General features: G+C 40.7%; 1 protein-coding gene across 3 annotated transcripts in view; it reads left to right on the top strand.

The window, feature by feature from the left end:
• Window positions 1-18270, top strand: part of fggy (FGGY carbohydrate kinase domain containing) — a gene marked incomplete at its 3' end in the record, with an annotated part of 21141 nt that extends 2871 nt beyond the window's left edge. For 2 of the 3 annotated variants that reach the window (XM_080778430.1, XM_080778431.1), the window contains exons 4-16: window positions 1777-1928; window positions 2483-2571; window positions 4142-4257; window positions 4669-4797; window positions 5933-6036; window positions 7026-7133; window positions 8063-8124; window positions 8628-8781; window positions 12786-12860; window positions 13035-13155; window positions 13614-13708; window positions 15153-15214; window positions 16591-18270. In XM_080778430.1, the coding sequence (XP_080634556.1) occupies window positions 1777-1928; window positions 2483-2571; window positions 4142-4257; window positions 4669-4797; window positions 5933-6036; window positions 7026-7133; window positions 8063-8124; window positions 8628-8781; window positions 12786-12860; window positions 13035-13155; window positions 13614-13708; window positions 15153-15214; window positions 16591-16672 (1349 nt within the window). Of the gene's footprint in view, window positions 1-1776; window positions 1929-2482; window positions 2572-4141; window positions 4258-4668; window positions 4798-5932; window positions 6037-7025; window positions 7134-8062; window positions 8125-8627; window positions 8782-12785; window positions 12861-13034; window positions 13156-13613; window positions 13709-15152; window positions 15219-16590 lie in introns of those variants that run through there. The other variant, XM_080778432.1, reaches the window with a different exon arrangement.
• Window positions 18271-18283: the final 13 nt, after the last annotated feature.

Here is an 18283-nt window from a genome sequence, read left to right as displayed (position 1 = left end):
ACTGTATGTAATTTGGTTAAAGGTAGGAAATGTGTTCACATGTTTGTCTGATTACACTGACTACAGCCCATGCAGTTTACATGCGGTTTGGCCAGAGAGATGAGATTTGCCCTACACTGACCAAATCAGGATGTGATGTTGTTAATTGTCCATACAGCACAAGGAACTGATGTCATTATCGACCTCCCATGCATTATTGTAAACAACAGTAGACCTACATTTTCACTTGAAAATCACAACCTTAGAAACTGGTATTTCTTCTGGATATTATTGACAATAGGTGACAATGTGTTAAATAATGTCTGGTGCAAGAGAGCTGATTTGAAAGTTACTTTTCCATGCACACACTTAACCTGTCAGAAACTGAATTAAGGACAATATATTGCCAAGCAATCTCCAGTACAGATCTAGCTGTGAAAGTAAAATCTGATTACTGCCAAAAAACGGAATAGAATGAATGCCATGAAGGTACAGAAAGTTGCTCAAAATGTAAGTAGGTGCATATTTGCATAATAAGATCTTTCTATGGTACCACTGCCAGCAAGAGGTAGCCTAGTGCAGTGTTTCCAAAACAATTGGCCGGATCCCATTTTCGGGTCACAGGCATATTTTTATTGGTCATGAGTAAATATCCCCCCTTTTTTAACTTTTCCTACAAACAATGAAATTAATATTTCAAAACATATAAACAAAAATAAAATGTTTCAAGACTTTCTGAAATATTTTATTTATTTCTTTATTTCTTAAATATAGAAAACCATACAAGCTCACAACATATGTTGCATTGCTATTTTCATTACTTAGGCCAGGGCTTAAGTGTTTAATTCATACTGTATTTTTGTATCATGGGGAGACAACAAAACTATCTTTAGGTATCTTGAGCTGAAAAACCTTGGCCTAGTGCAAAGTGGCTAGTCTAACTCTGGACTAGTGTCTGGTAAGTGGCTAAATTAGAGCTAGTGGCTATCCTAACCATAAAAAGAGACAGTAAAACACTCCCGACGGGACGCTCTTAAAAACCCAAGTAACTCAAGTTTGAACATCATAAAACCTAATGGAAAGTTTGGTCATGGGGTAAGGAAGAACCTTTCCCATTGATTGTCCAGATGGGGTGTTGTGGCAGGGGGCCTTGGCTTCTCCCAAACGAATGCATAGTAACCTCCACACGATACACCATTACTGTCAATCAGTGGACTTAATATGCACGCTCAATCAAATAAATGGTGCTGGCATCCTGTATTTGGGTCATTATAGGTAAAAAAGAATAATAATCAAAACAATAACAAATAAAAAAGAATAATAATTAAGTAATAAAAGAAAACATATACTGTTACTGTATATTATAATCTTATAATCTATTACCTATCTTTGGGAAAAAATATGTTTTCCCATTTCTTTAAAGTCTATACAGTATATTACCTCTGTGGTAACCCAAGTGGGTTTCCAAAATTTTGAACCGAGTAGCAGAGGTTTTTCAAATGTGTTTAACCCAGAAAGTGTTTTTCAAATGTGTTTAACCGGGAAAGCATCTGTATGTGTCCTGTGAGATTTTAGCATTGGCTATTAAAATATAGCAGACATACAAGCTCACAGCTTGTACTTCTACTATGTTTGAAAACCATAGAGTGTGAGAACTACTGGTTTAGAAGGCGTTATTTTGTAGAATGGGACTCAGGTAACGGGTTAAAGGTAGTTGCTCTGGATTGCATATGTACAGTAGTTCTACGTACTGATGCATAGAATGCAGGGATACACATCTCTCTCCTCTGACTGCAGGCGATGGCCAGAGGAATGTGGTCATGTGGATGGATCACCGCGCGGCAGAGCAGGCGGCCCGTATAACCGCCACCGGCCACGCCGTCCTGAGGCGGGTGGGAGGGGTCATGTCACCTGAAATGCAGCCCCCGAAGCTCCTCTGGCTCAAAGAGGTAGAAGACAGGTCGCAGTTTAATACTCAAAACGTATTCAATGCAATAATACAATAATGTGAAAACACAACAGACGATGCGGGGACTCGGGAGTTGAAAAGAGTAACAGCCTTATACAATATACCTACATGTTTCGACCTTGGAAGGTCTTCATCAGAGCAATGAAGACCTTTCAAGGTCAAAACATTGACTTTAACCAATGTTGTGCTGTCTGGTGTTTCCTCACATGTCTTGATCTCGTGAGCATTGTTTACACTTTTTACCATAGTTGCCCTTTTTGCCTTCTTAGATAGATAGATAGATAGAATTAAATTGATATATGATATATTATTGATGATATGATGGATATTTCATTGATATATGATACTGTGTTTGCGGTCAGTCGGCGTGTTATTGTCCTAAATGAATAGGTGCAGACACCAAGACACTGTGAAGACATTGTTTTTGTTGCGCTGCAGCAGCAGCGTGTCCATGTGGGGTTTATTCCGCATGGCTGAGCTGACCTGCCGCTCACTGAGTTCATTGCTCATCACTTCCCCTTCCCTCTGTGCCAGAACCTCAGGGACTCCTGCTGGAAGGAAGCCGCACACTTCTTAGACCTTCCAGATTTCCTCTCTTGGAAGGCGACGGGCTCTTTGACAAGGTGAGTGAGTGTCTGTAGAAGATCAGTGATTCTCAACATATTTCCATTTCAAGTGGTCCCCATACATCTGCTTTTTTGAATATTTAAAAAATAAATCTTTAATGTATTGGAAGATTTTGCATACCATAAATTAGATCCCCCCCCCACACAAATCTTCACTTCTGGGGGTCCCGTGGTACAAAACATTTTCAGATGGGGCTCCACGGCCAATTATATATCAATTTGGTGGGCCTTGGCATGTAAAAGCTTTAGAAGTACTTCATTAGGAGACAATATACTATATATATGTATATAAATCACCCCAGTCTACACTGTACAATCCTCTCAGTTAAATAACCCTGAGAAGTTGAACCATTGTTTTAGGTACTGATGGTGATGAACGAAATAAAAAGAAAACGTAATAGGCTAGCTCCTGGAGACTAGAGGGGTTCTGTGGTGAGGAGAACATGTGTAAATCATTCATTTTGTGTTTCAACAGCTTGAGACACAGAACACAGTGGGAAATGTAAAGGGACTTTTTGTCGACGTCACGTCATTGGGTGTGTACACTTCTGCATTTTGTGGAGAAATTCACAGAATATGTACTTCATGGTGTTTTTTCCCCACACTATACAGTACAGATATGCCCACATATATATACGGTATATATATATACAATTTCAATTTACAATTGAACCAGCACGACTTTACAATAAGCATGGTAAACACATACATAAAATGCACAGAGACATTGTAGTGTCTCAGTAATCTAGGATCACGACTTGAGTAAACCAAAAACCTATATCTGTCTAAACAATATTCTATCAAGATTATAATCTGTATTAAAACTATAGGATAACATGTAAATATGAACCATTTGCACCCCTTATTACATGTCATCCTCATCCTCAAAAATCAGCGAAGTTGCCCTTCATTCAACCACAACCCATATTCTTTGTTGATGAGGGTCCCCCTGGGGTGTACCTCGACACCAAATCTCTTTGTGGAAGATAGCTCACCCTGCATTGTGTTGGAACGCGACGTGAACTCGGAGATCTGCTAATTACGCTGGCTATTTTTCAATGTTTCCCTATTATTATTATGACACGCCCAGAATAGGGACTCTAGAGTTCATGTGGTTATGATGAGTTATGTAATATACATGTAATGTGTCTGACACATAAACAGGAGTATCTGATTACTGTGGAAAAAAAAGTTCACTGCTACTCGGAAATGCCACAGGCAAGACATGTCATGTGTTATAATGAACTGCATATGATGGCATTGAGGTTATTAGTACAGGTTACAGTGCAAATTCTTCATGGTTCCACAGGTCCTTATGTACGCTGGTGTGTAAAGTCTTCATGGTTCCACAGGTCCTTATGTACTCTGGTGTGTAAAGTCTTCATGGTTCCACAGGTCCTTATGTACGCTGGTGTGTAAAGTCTTCATGGTTCCACAGGTCCTTATGTACTCTGGTGTGTAAAGTCTTCATGGTTCCACAGGTCCTTATGTACTCTGGTGTGTAAAGTCTTCATGGTTCCACAGGTCCTTATGTACTCTGGTGTGTAAAGTCTTCATGGTTCCACAGGTCCTTATGTACTCTGGTGTGTAAATGGACATACTGTCCTCCACAAGGATGGGATGACAGCTTCTGGACCGCCGTCGGATTAGAGGATCTCTTGGAAAACGACCATTCCAAAATAGGTCAATGAGAAAAGAGATGAGATTAGCAACAGAAATGTCTTATTTTATTTTTTGCTTTAGTTTAGTCTCTTCTGCTCTGTTAATAATAATAATCATAATAATCATACTAGTCATAGTCATTAGTACATGTAATAATGAGTGTGTAATCCCATTTCTTAATGGCGTTTAAGTAATCATGGTTGCCTTCCAACTTTATTCAAATTTGTATATTTATCAATTCTATTCATACAAATATAAATAGATAGACCTTCATCACCTTCACCCACGAGGGTCAAATGTAGTCACCATGGTAGTTACATATTACATTATAAGAACACAACAGATAATGAAAGATAAGAGAACATATTTGATCATATTTTGCCCATGCATATTGCAGGCTTTCCAAGTTGTAAGATGTTTCTGCACATACAGGCAGTGTGACGTGTCCTCCAGGGACCCCGGTGGGTCAGGGTCTCACCCAGGAGGCTGCAGATAATTTGGGCTTACAGCCAGGCACTGCAGTGGGCGCCTCCCTTATCGACGCACATGCCGGAGGACTAGGTAAACATGTTTCACAAACAGACGAAGCTTAGACAACCCTTGACATTAGCTCATACTTGCAGTTTATGCACATTTTTTAGACTAGTCCATCCTTGACTTAACCACTTAAATCCTATACTTACTTGACTGGATTCCCAGGGGCTCTATATTATCCCCCCTGCTGTTTTCCCCTGCATCCCAATAACTATATAAGCACAACATCTACAGAGCGACGCGTTGTGAGCTTGTAGATCGGTTATTTTCAACGAATGTTAGTGCCGGATTTATTTTATACATATGTATATATGTATATGTGTGAGTGATGCTCAGATGTATCCTGATTATTGTCAATGCAGTTCTTTCTTTCTTTCTTTCTTCCCTTTCCTTTCCTTTTCTTTCTTTCTTTCTTTATTCCCTTTCCTTTCTTTCTTTCTTTCTTTCTTTCTTTCTTTCTTTCTTGTAAAAATGCACATCAGCAGTCTGTCTGTGCTCCCCTCTGGCACACAGAAACCCATCTGGTTTTGTTTGGCGAGTTAAACTGCTGGTGAACTCTGGACCTCTGACCTCCCCTGCCGTGACCTCTGCAGACCACACATTGTTGTAGCAGTCAGAGGTGGACACACTCTGCACTATTTGGCTGTAATACACATCACGCCCATGTACTCCCCTGTAGCTCCTTCCTGCTCCACTGACTGGCAACTCAACGCTAGCTTGGCAAACCCTTTTCTGGCAGTTTAGTGTCACCACTGCACCTTGTGTGAAGGTTGCAGACCGTGTACATTGTACAACGGTTAAATGGTTAACTATCCTAATCTATTTAGTGGATTATACAAAATGTATTAGAATATCAATTACGGTAGTTCATATATATAAGAAATACAGTTAAACAAATCAAATTATTTGATGAATCAAATTAGTTTTTGATAAGAAAATAATCGCTAGTTGCAGCTCTATTAGAGACCTACTTCAAATTAATCCCCCCTCCCTTCATGGGGTGCCAACCACTGGTAAACTACTTTGCATTAGGTCTTAACAAATGAGAGACTAATCACACAAACAAGAAGAATATGATGGAAGAAAAACAGCTGAGCTTTATGCTCTTTAGACCTTGAGATTTGAGATACATTTTGCTTGTCATTCGTTTGGTTTCTTCTAGGTGTGATAGGTGCAGATGTGAAAGGCCTTCACCTGCCATGTGAGGATCAGCCAATCACGTCGCGCATGGCAGTGATCTGTGGAACGTCATCCTGTCACATGGCAGTGAGTGATTTGGGGACGTTGCCTCTTAAGTGACTGATGAAAAACTCTGTTCTCCAGACTCCAACGACAATAGTGTGCATTAGGGCCAGGCAACCGAAAATATATCGAAACCGATATTTTGAACCAGTAACCAACTCATATAACTGAATAACCGAGAAGCAGTGGCGGAGAAAAAATGTGAACATAGCCCATAGAAATAGCTGAAAATGTAGATCTGCTATTTTGTTTGTCTTCCTTTTTTTTATCGGTCATTAATCGTAATCAGTCAAAGACAGGTTTGAGATGATCGTGATGTTGATTTGAAGTCATATCACCCAGAACTAATCCACACATATTGAACCATAATATAACCACTAGTGCTAAAACACTAGTACTGTACTAAATATTAAAAATTGTATATTCTAGAGTCAACATGGTGCAGTGCTAATAACTAGGTGTGGCTGGACGCTCCAGAATTCAATTCTGTGAGAGAAATGTGTGCGTCTGCATGCGTGCGTGAGACGAGTGCGTTTAAGTGCACACACAAAGTGTGCTGTGTGTATAATTACACACAATATCTCTCTATGCCTAAGTATGACTTCCCAACCCGCCAAACGGTTCTCAATAACAGATCATACTGTATGCTCAGCGCACTTTTATGAATGAACCGCCTTTCAACGGGACTTGGCAACTCTGAGCACTTTAGACTGAATAAGATGTACTGTAGATAGATAACCAATCTATGAATACAAGTACTGTAAGTTAAACCACTCCCCCATAGAGATGCATGCATGTTTCTGAATGATATTAATTCCCCAATAATGTATTATGCTTGAGATATTGTCAGATATATTAGATTATGTTGGCAAGGGGTTGATTAGAAAAGTTCCTGGTTAATGTTAGCAGTTTAACGATGCTTTTCTGTGTGCATGTTATAGATTTCATTGCATTAGGACTAAGTGCACGGACCGTTAGTGTGCGATAACTGTCTTTTTTGGTGAATGTTTCAGATCAGCAAGGAGCCACTGTTTGTCCCAGGCGTGTGGGGACCATACCGGTCCGCCATGGTTCCTGATCTGTGGCTCAATGAGGGAGGACAGAGTGCTACAGGCAGACTGGTCAGTTAACTGGCCTCTGGCTGGCGTTAAGTTTTCTGAAAAAGCTATGTTTCTATGTCAGTCGTTCTTCGATTTTTCAACAGTAGCGCGCCACCGAGGAGCTTGTAGATCTGCTATTTTTCATTTCAATAGCTAAAGCATAACATAATGCTTACACCAAAAGGGGTTCCCGTCCAAAATGGGTTAATCATATGGTCTCAGGTTAACCACTTATGGTTTTATGGGTACATTGTACAGGGATATGGATAGTTCAAAAGGGGGGACCTTTTTTCCTTTTCCTTGATCTCTGAAAATAGCCGATTGACAACCTCACGATTGCAACGCGTTGTGAGACTGTAGATCGGTGTGTGACGCCATTGTACGATGAAGTGTATGATCAGGCTTCAGATCCTCGATACACACACACCACAAATATTCCCCACCCACTTGCAGTCTCGAAGAAGTAGTTCATAGAACTCACTTCACTATTACAGCATTATTACACAATAGTAAAATGGCAAAACAAAAGACGTGTGGTTGTGTGCTGTATATGTCTTATATTTAAATAGTATATTTTTAGTTTGTTGTGAGCTGCTTGTCATGCTAAGTGTTAGATCTGGCTTGTCTGTCTACTCGAAAACATTTATTCAGTGCATGCACTACAAGCCTTAAAAGAGTAGTTCACCCAAAAGATTTATTATTTTCTATCAATTTCACAACCCATGAAACCTTGAATTCATGAAGATTGTCTTGTTTTTGTCACATTCCTGAACGGTCCGATGACCGACTGAGTCTCTGGTAGGAAACTCAATTCCATGAATTCAATTCCATGCAATGGTGTGTAATTGGTAGAATAGATGTTTTTTTGGGTGACCTACTCCTCCATGCCTGATGTCTTCTCTGTGATTCTGTCCAATCTAAAGTGACTGACTGTGTCAATCCTCTGTCAGATTGACCACATGGTGAAGGGCCATCCAGCCTATGGCCAGCTCCAGGAACAGGCAAAACAAAGGTCAGGATAATGTCGATAGGGCTGGACTTCTAAGAAGCATTTTACTACTTTTAGGTCATGTGTCATGTGTTCAACTGACCTTCTCACTGCCTGTAAACCAGTCAGACCTCCCAGATCACCAGACACTGGTCTCCCAGAAGCCTGATTACATACTTGGTCGCGCGCTAAGTATAGCTGACCTACAAGCTCACAACGCGCCAAATGTACGACGCGTTGTGAGCTTGTAGGTCTGCTCTTCTCAGCCGTTCTTGGAGTGCGACGGAGCATGAATTGGGCTTAACTGTACCTTAGGATAAAATGTCAATCTTATGATGATGGTGCATTCAGTCATAAACCTGTTCTTTACTCTCTGGAATAAACTGCCTGAGATCTGCAACAACTACTACACAGTTAAAATCCACAGTGTTACTGTAACTCTGAGAGTGTACAGATGGAACCAAATGGAACGCACTATACCTCATCCAATCCAATGACCATTTATTTATCCCCATGTTTCCCATCAGTGGTGAGAACATCTTCAGCTACCTGAACAACCACCTGACCACCTTGACTACGATGGACCTCTGCGCTGTGGACCGGCTGGGCTCCAACCTGCACCTCTGGCCAGACTTCCATGGGAACAGGTCCCCTCTGGCCGACCCTGCCATGAAGGGCATGGTGAGGACTGGCCGGACACACTGTGTTAACATGACTCACAGGCAGGCAGCCGTCTGTCACATTTACACACCTCAATGCTTCTGGGACTGATTGTTCATTACACTAAAGGACAGGGGAATGTCACTCCAGTCAGAAAACAAGAGAAATGGGCCAATCATTCTCGTTGAATAATACCATGGTTCAATTAAGAAATGAGGTAGTGGCTATAAACAGAAACATCCTGCTGATTTTGCTGTGTAGAAATAGTCCTGTATACTCTTTAATGCACACATCCTTTACAGATACACGCTGCAGTAGTGGCTGTTTGCCAAAACAACAATAAAAACGCCACTGAGGCAACCGGGGCAGGTAGCGAATCTTATGCATGTCAGGGATTATAATGAGTCCAATGGCCAAGCAGGGTATCATATGTTATTATGTTTACGCCATTTATTTCCATTTCAGTAAAAAGCATCAGAATCCACCGGCGTCTTTTTTAGCCTTTATTTGATAGGTACATTGGACAGAGACATACAGGGATCCCGGGGGGAGTAGGGCAGTAATGCAGCAATGGTCCTGTCGCCTGGGAATTGAACCAGGGTATGTGCCTTAACTCCTCAGCTATCAGATCTCCTGTGGGAATTGAACCAGGGTATGTGCCTTAACTCCTCAGCTATCAGATCTCCCCATCAGACACTAAATATTTAACCAGCATGCTAGATGTTTAGATTAAAGTCGCCGGCTCTCCAAATGATGGCAATCTGTCAATTTGGCAGATACATTTGAGAAACCTTCACTAACATATTGCCAGCCACCCCTGCTGATGACATGTTAGCTTAACCTAGATCGAAAATAGAAAAATAACCACCGCTCATCTGCTGAAAAAAACTTAAAGGAGGTGCTAGAGCCACAAAGGTAATATAAGAAAAAATAAAGGGAAGCTCCGCACACTCAGATCTGCGCATAATCGAATGTATTATTTGGCAAGCTTTCGGTCTACTGACCTTCTTCAGGCATAATCAAAAAGTGACAGAGGACAGAATATATGTTCATCATTTGATTGGATGATTGAGCACACCTATGTCAAACATTTCAATTTGAAAGATAACTCATGGGAGTTGTAGTTCTCAGTGAAACTACAAGGCACCCAAAGACACCAAGTGTCCATTTAGACAAGAGAAAAACATCACAAGGACAAAATTACAATTATTTACAAACGAAGTAAACAAAAAAACTGAAAAGCAAAAGCCAATAATGCAATCAAATGCAAAAACATCAGGCACATAGCCATCATAAAGCAAAGAGCAAATGTAATCTTTTGTCTTTTGTCATCTGTTTATATAACAACACTCATATCGAAATCTGCATTGAGACCTAAGGGTTGTAAACTTTCTAGAGTGTGGATCCAATAGAGCTCTCTCTGGCATAACCTTCTGTCGACATCACCCCCTCTCTGAAGAGTAATCTGCTCTATTCCCTGGAACCTAAGAGAGGAGATAGGATGAGACATCACCCCCTCTCTGAAGAGTAATCTGCTCTATTCCCTGGAACCTAAGGGAGGAGATAGGATGAGAGTGATTATCAAAGTGACAGGCTACGGGGTAGTTTTCATCTTTTCTTCTGATTGAACATTTATGTTCACTGATCCTTTGTTTTAAGGGACGGATAGTTTTACCAATATAGATTTTATCACATGGGCATTTTAACAAATATATAAAAAAAAATTGTGTTACATGTGATGACACCCTTTACTGGAAAGGCTTTACCTGTTCTGGGATGTCTGAAGACATTCGTTTTCAAAGTGTTGTTACACTGGGCACAGTTGCCACAGGGATAATTGTCTGGTTTAAGGGGGGCCAGGAGAGTCTGTTTTGGTTGCGGCAAAATGTTGGCTCTAACCAATTTGTCCCGTATATTTGGTCCTCTTTTATATACAAAAAGAGGTGGATCCTTAAAATGTTGTGTGAGAGCTGGATCTGATGTCAAAATATGCCAATATTTCATGACTGTGCTCTTAATCATGTAGGCCTGGGGAGTGTAAGTAGTGATACAGGAAACTGAATATTGTTTTTCCTTTTTTACACTTTTTGTCAATAAAACAGATCTGGATGTATCTAGAGCAATATGGTAGGCATCATTAACACATTTACTAGAATAGTCCCTTTCTTGGAAGCGTTTTTTCATTTCCAGGGCTTTTTCTATGTAATCTTCATCAGAATGGCAAAGTCGTCTCAGTCTGTAGAACTGACTTTTTGGTAAGAGCTTTGGGGTGAGCACTACTGGCTAGAAGAAAAGTGTTTCGGTCAGTCTTTTTCTTAAATAGGGTAGTGATGAGGCCTCCATTTTGTTGCTCTATCCACATGTCTAGGAATGACACTCGTTGCAAGTCATATTCAAGAGTAAACTTTAAATCAGGATAAACACCATTAAGGAATGACACAAAGTCTACCAATTCTTCAGTTTTGCCCTGGAAAATGCAAAATACATCATCAAGATATCTGTACCATTTAAGGATTTTCTGACAGAAAGGATTTCTTTCAGGATTAAAAACAAAGTTGTACTCAAAAAACCCCATGTATAGGTTGGCATAATCTGGCGCAAAAGTGGAGCCCATGGATGTGCCCTTTAGCTGTAGATAGAAGTCCCCAATAAATGAGAAAAAATTTAGTTTAAGGACTAGAGAGGCTAATTCACAGATAAATTCACTGGGGGGGAGTTCAGTGCGATCCTGGAGATAAAAGCCTAAAGCATCTAGTCCTCGTTCATGGGAAATATTTGTATAGAGGCTTTCTACATCTAAGGTAACCAATATAGTATCTCTGGGGAGATCTTTGATTTCTGAGATTTTATTAATGACATCAGTGGAGTCCTTAACATATGAAGGAAGGCTTAACCTAGATCGAAATGCAGTGGAAGTAGAAGTACTCCGCTTTTTGTCAGGTGAAACCTGACTAATGAACTCTCACGAAATGTACGCGACCTATTCGCGACCTAGTCATACTGAAGGCCTATCCTGATTGGCTGCCTTGTCTGCCAAGTTCAAACCAAGCGCAGCCAATGCCATCGTGGTGGGGGGTGCGTGGCAGACAGCCAGCTCACAGCCTGGTGGCGCGCAGTTAGATACAATCGGATCGATTATCTGTCTATCAGCAACACACGGGTTACGGGTCTTGCAAGGACGTGTCGCACGCGCGTCCTTCAAAATCCTACTAGGATTCCCGCGAGGTTGCGACACAGAAACATACACGTTACAAAAATAATAATAATAATATTATTATTGTCCCCCCAAAAAGGGGGACAACGGAGACAGCGCCTGCTTCACCTGACACATTATTACTATGTAATAATTTCTTGTTTAATTCAGTAAAAGTACAAACATATCAAAATATACTTAAATCCTTGATTTTAATCACTTTATTTGCTATTGGATAGCTTAATCCAAAATAATACATACTTTATCATGTTCATCAATGTTTTGTATTAATCTAAATATATAGGGCGCTAGCTATGGCATAAAAAGGTAGGCGGGCTCAAACCGGTCAAACGCTGTGGAACGTAAGCAGGAAACGACTTACCTTTATTTGTAGTTGTTACGTCTCCACCAAAGAGGTCCAGGTGTTATTTTGTGCAAAAGCGCATTATTGGCTATTTCCCCTACCAAAAGCCCTCAGTGAATTGCATTGAATTGCATTAAATTGAATGGGACTATGGGGTGTTATGCTAATTCGCTTATTTCCATAACTCGAAAATCTATATATTTTTGTATAAATCCTCTCTTCATAATGTAAACAGTATCCCAGGCGGCACACTTTACTACTTATTTCAATGGAAATACCCAACCCCCATTGAGGGCTTATATTAGGGGAAATGGCCAATAATGCACTTTTGCACAAAAGAACACATGGACCTCTTTGTTGGGGACGTAACAACTACAAATAAAGGTAAGAAAGCCTTCTAGCGTGGAATTCTCCTTTAATGTGAATGTCAAACACGGAGGACAATGTGAAGTAATGTTTGTCTTGCAGGTTGTCGGCCTAACGCTGTCCCAAACCTTAGATGACCTGGCGCTGCTGTATTTGGCCACCATCCAGGCACTGGCTGTGAGTTTGCAGCGCTCCGCGTTTCACCTTGCATGCTTATTACATTGCACTTAAACACCTCCTGTGCCATTACCTGTCCCCATGCCTCTTACGTCACTGCTGGCCATAATGACAGGCTGTGTTGGGTTTCATGTCGTAACGCTCTCTTTCATGTCTCTTCTTCTCTGGTTTCAGCTCGGTACACGGCACATTCTGGAGGCCATGAAAGGAGCAGGACATGATGTGAACACGCTCTTCCTGTGCGGAGGCCTGAGCAAAAACCCTCTGTTTGTACAGGTCCACGCCAACGCCACAGGTATGAAATGTGCTGACTAAATCACTAATCAATATGGTGTTTTAACCATATGCTGTTGCTGTACAAAAACTATTATGTCCCGATTAACCCATTAAGACCTGAGCGAGGCTCATTATCCATTCTACTAAATGCCTTCTAAATCAGTAGTTCTCAAATGTTGTTGGTGTCAAGGACCTCCAAAATGATATATTTGGCCACGGACCCCCCATCTGAAAATGCTTTGTGCCAGGGAGACCCAAGAAGAGAAGATTCGTTTTTTCAAATATAGCAGATACAAGCTCATGCCCCGCTGCGAGCTTGTACAACTGCTACTCTTGAGTACCACTGTTCTAAACCACCTGTTCTTAGAGTTTTCTGTTGCTATATAGCTCAAATCTAAAATGACACTTTCCCGGTTTTACACAGATTTTCCTCCTCATTTCTCTGTCGTTTCCTTTTTTTCTTTTTTGTCTGTCCAGGGCTGCCTCAGGTTCTGCCTGCCCAGACTGAGGCTGTGTTGGTAGGAGCAGCCATCCTGGGAGCCTGTGCATCCAAGGACTACAGCACTGTGCAGGTCGAGTTGCGCGTGTGCGCGAGCACACACACACACACACACACACACACACACACACACACACACACACACACACAACACAAGACACTGCAATCACCGTGAAGCTGCTCTATGCTACCCCCTGCTGTGGCAGAACTGGAAATAGTAGTGTGCTCGTTAAATATTTCAATAAAGTGTGTGTGAGATTAAGATGTGATGACGACTATGTCATTAGTTATATGATGAAAAGCGATGAGCACAACCCCCAAAGTAAAAGCGACTACTTGGTGGTGCTCAGTTCAACTTCAGGGCTGCCCTATTGGCCGATGGAGGTTTGAGCTTTAGTGAGGGCTTGCTTTTCATGAAATCTGTCATTGGGTCACTCAACATATGTAATCCCTCTGCTGGCATCTGGCTGGCACCGTCTACAGTGCAAAGGGGGAGCGGCGAGCCCTTAAGCCAGACATGCTAAAAATAAGAATGCACGGTATTGTTTGGACTAGGGTGCACCTGTCGGCCCCTTTCCAGACATAACTGTCCGCACAGTTGCTGCTGTCTCCGATCTCTGGAGCTTCTGCTGCTCACTGAGTGAACTGATTGGTTCAATGCTCCATTTAAGCCTAAAAATATTTCTTGTCAAGGACCCACAGAATTATCTGTATTTGGCCACGGACCCCCATATGAAAATGTGTTGTTTCAGTGAACCCCCCAGAAGCAAATATTTGAGTTAAAAACATTCACTGTGAAAGAATATATATTCAAAGATTTGCGACACATTTTCAAGATTTTTCAAAAATAGCAGATCTACAAGCTCGTAGCACGGCACTATATAGCCAAGGAAAAATGGTCTTAACCCTTTAAAACCGGGAAAGCATCTGTGTCATTTTGGACTTTAGCTATATGAGTGTGTGTCACGGTCAAAAGAATAAATAGCAGATATACAAACTCACAGTAAAATCTCCATTGTTTATTTAGCTATTCGAAACATATCAGATATTATATTCACGCTCAAAGCAAGGCTGTTCTAGCCTGGGGGCATCGGCCGCAAAGGCATAGGCAGCAGTTTGTAGATGTTCTGTTTTCAGTGCATGGCTGGTGCAGGGCCTTAGACAGTTGAGAGACGCAATGGAAATAAGCCCTGGGCTTATTGGGTTATCCTTTTAGTATTATTTTGTATATATCTGTGCCACCATACCATACCTTTTTATTTTTTACAAACTCTTAATAAAGTTTTCAAACTATCAAAAGAGAGCCAATGCACTGTACTAAGTCATACACTGATACTCTCTCACTCCCAAACCAAAACGTACTAATAACCACGGGTTATTTATCGTGTGTGTGTGTGTGTGTGTGTGTGTGTGTGTGTGTGTGTGTGTGTGTGTGTGTGTGTGTGTGTGTGTGTTGTGTGTGTGTGTGTGTGTGTGTGTGTGCGTGTGCGTGTGCGTGTGCGCGTTGTGTACAATAGGAGGCAATGGAGAAAATGGCTAAAGTGGGGAAAGTTATCCAACCGGATCATGAACTGCAGAGGTGAGGTAGCCTGGGTTCTCTAGAACCTGGAACCCTTTTCTTTTATATATTAATTCTTTAACTGCAATTGATTAATTTCCCTCTCTCTTCTTTAGCTTCTTTTATATGATTTCTTTCCTAATAATCTTTTGTAAGTATTGTTTATTATCGTACATTTTTCTACAAGTCTATTCTCCCCTCAGGGCTAGTGGGTGGGTATGCGTTAATGGTTTTGTTTTGTCATGGATGTTGTTATTTTAAATAGTAAATGGTTTGTTACAACCAAAATGTGGTTTAATACTACAGAACAGTAATCACTACTTATTTAATGTTCACACCGCCGGCGGTTGGATACTTACATTTTAACATTGAATGAACAGACACTCACTCACACACACACACACACACACACACACACACACACACACAGGCGGTAGGAACATTTTTCTAAAATATTTTGGTACGAACGGTATATTTAAAAAAAAAAAAGTTAATACAATGACATGGAATGTCTGTGCATTTTATTTCTCATGAATAACAATTTGATATACTGTATATCCTAGTCCATTCATTTAGAAATCTCTTCGTTCTACTATGATGGTGTAAGTGAACGCTCAAGTAGAAGCAAAGTAAATACATTGTACATTTTAAGAAAGTTCACAAGCTAGAGGGAAACTGAAAACATTATAATTGTAAGCTTTTTAAACGTTCTATATTTAGTATTATTAGTTTAGGTTGACACTAGTGTACAGTATAGCTATAACAGTTGGCAGTGGTGGAAAGTAAGTAAGTACATTTACTTACCATACTTAAGTACAATTTTGAGGTATTTTGACTTATATTATGGCAAATGTTGTACTCTACTACAATTATTTGATTTTTTTTTTGTAGATTTTGATTTCTATAACAAAACATAAACTAACCACTTCAACCCTATATACATTTCGGTCATTTGAAAATAGCCGATCTACAAGCTTGTGGGGACCGCATGTAAATCCGACGGAGCATTAGTTCGACATGCGGACGCATCTCGAACTAGCGCCTGCTCCTGTGCTTGCGGTTATGGTTAGGTTAGGGTTTGAGGTGGGTTGTCGTTTGTCGGACCAATGACTAGTCTAGCTAACGTACTGCACCCCAAGCTCGTGTGAGCTGCTATATTCAAAATATTTTTTATATAAGTTGAAATTGGACATTCCGCATAATGAGTACTTTCTACTTTTGGTACTTTAAATACATTTTGATGCCAATACTTTTGTACTTTTGCTCAAGTACATTTTTAATTCCGGACTTTTACTTGTAACAGTATTCCACAATGCATTATTGATATTTTTACTTAAGTAAAACATGTGAGTACTTTTTCCAGCACTGATAGTTGGTCATGTGCTCCCTGCCCTCAGCTTCTATGACAAGAAGTACCAGGTGTTCCTGACGCTGTGTGACCACCAGAGGGAGTACAGGGCCCTCATGAATGACTCGTGAAAGCCAGCTGCTGGTGGACACCTTTTGTCAGGTCTATGTGCAGAGAACTACCAAGGAAGCCAGTCAGAACTTCAAAGGTTTGGCTATGGTTATTAAGAAACGGCCAAGGAGTCCACACGCTGAAGCCTAATTTATGCATTTATCGTGCATCAAAAATAGCAAACCTACATGCTCACAACGTGCTGCGTCTGCGACACATTGTGAGTTTGAAGGTTGGCTATTTCAACGCGTGAGTGACCACCGTCGTGCGAAGAAGTCAGAAGGACAGAAGAGGCAAAGGCCAGAAACATTACATTATTCAATATGTGTACCCTACAGTAAAACATTACATTATTCAATATGTGTACTCTACAGTAAAACATTTCCCTCACTCAGCAGGTTTTTTAGTTGAGACAGGTTCCAAAGGGGCTAAAATGTTTTGTATTCAACATGTTCCCTTAGGTAAAAAAAAATCTTTCTAAGCATATTTGTGGCTTTTTTTTTCCAGCATGAAAATGGAACCAATAACTGTAAAATCTCAAATCTACCCACGATATACTGTATTTAACGATGAGTTTTTAACGTGAAGCATCCACACTCCTGACAGTGAGTTTGCTGAAATTGCTAAACAGAACCACTGGAGGTTCCCAAATCAAATTCATATCAGGTCTACTGTAGCTTAATTGTTGAACTAAGTCATTTGATTTAAATAATATGATACTTTTCAGACAATTGCAAAGAAACCCAGGGAATTATGCAGATTGCATTGTAGAAGCATATCTCATTTGGATTCCTTTCCTGAACCTGGACTGTGGCATAGTTAACATTTATGCATATGTACAGAATATAATGTATTTCATTATGTCACTGGCTAAATGTCATAACCGTAACAGTGGGTTCACAGTTAAGAAGATCTGTGTTGTTCAAGGGATGCCAGCCAAAATCTACAAAATAATGTAAATGATATTGTGTTATTTCTGCCTAGTTCAATGAAATGTTAAATCAATAAGCAAATGCTATATTCCGCTGTCTATTAATTAGCACAGTTGTGAGGCTGTTCTGTTACCTAAGCTGTGTTGGATTTGGCGTTCCTTTTACTGGGTAAAGAGATTATACTGCCTTTGATCCTTGGCAGAACTGGGAAGAGGCCACTGACTGTGACACAGGAGGCTTTGGGGATGATGGAACAGGCCACTTCACTGTGACACAGTCAGGAGACTTTAGGGATGATGGGAACAGGCGACTAAACAAAAATGCCAAGAATATAGATCTACAAACTCAAAACATCGCATCACAATTTGTCTTACACCCCGGACAGTTTTTAAGTTGCTTGATTCAGTATTTAGATATTTGATAAACATTTTATCAGACACGCCCCCTGCCTATATAAACCCACTGTAACTTCAAACGCCATTTTAACCATGATAGATTCATCGAAAACACCGTCCTTGGTTCTGGTGAATCAATGACCAAATTAGTTTTGGAAAGTGAAATATCCTGCAGGGTCACGTTGACACCTGACACCTCTGGCCCGGAGACTTTAGGGTCGGTGGGAAGATGCCTCATACTGTATATACTGACATACAGTCAGCAGAACGTAGAGGGACGCCCCCCGGGTAAGTGATGGGACAG

The sequence above is a fragment of the Protomyctophum bolini genome (genome assembly GCF_963924005.1).
Source record: "Protomyctophum bolini genome assembly, chromosome: 12".
NCBI lineage: Eukaryota > Metazoa > Chordata > Actinopteri > Myctophiformes > Myctophidae > Protomyctophum > Protomyctophum bolini.
This window is presented reverse-complemented; position numbering and strand designations above follow the sequence as displayed.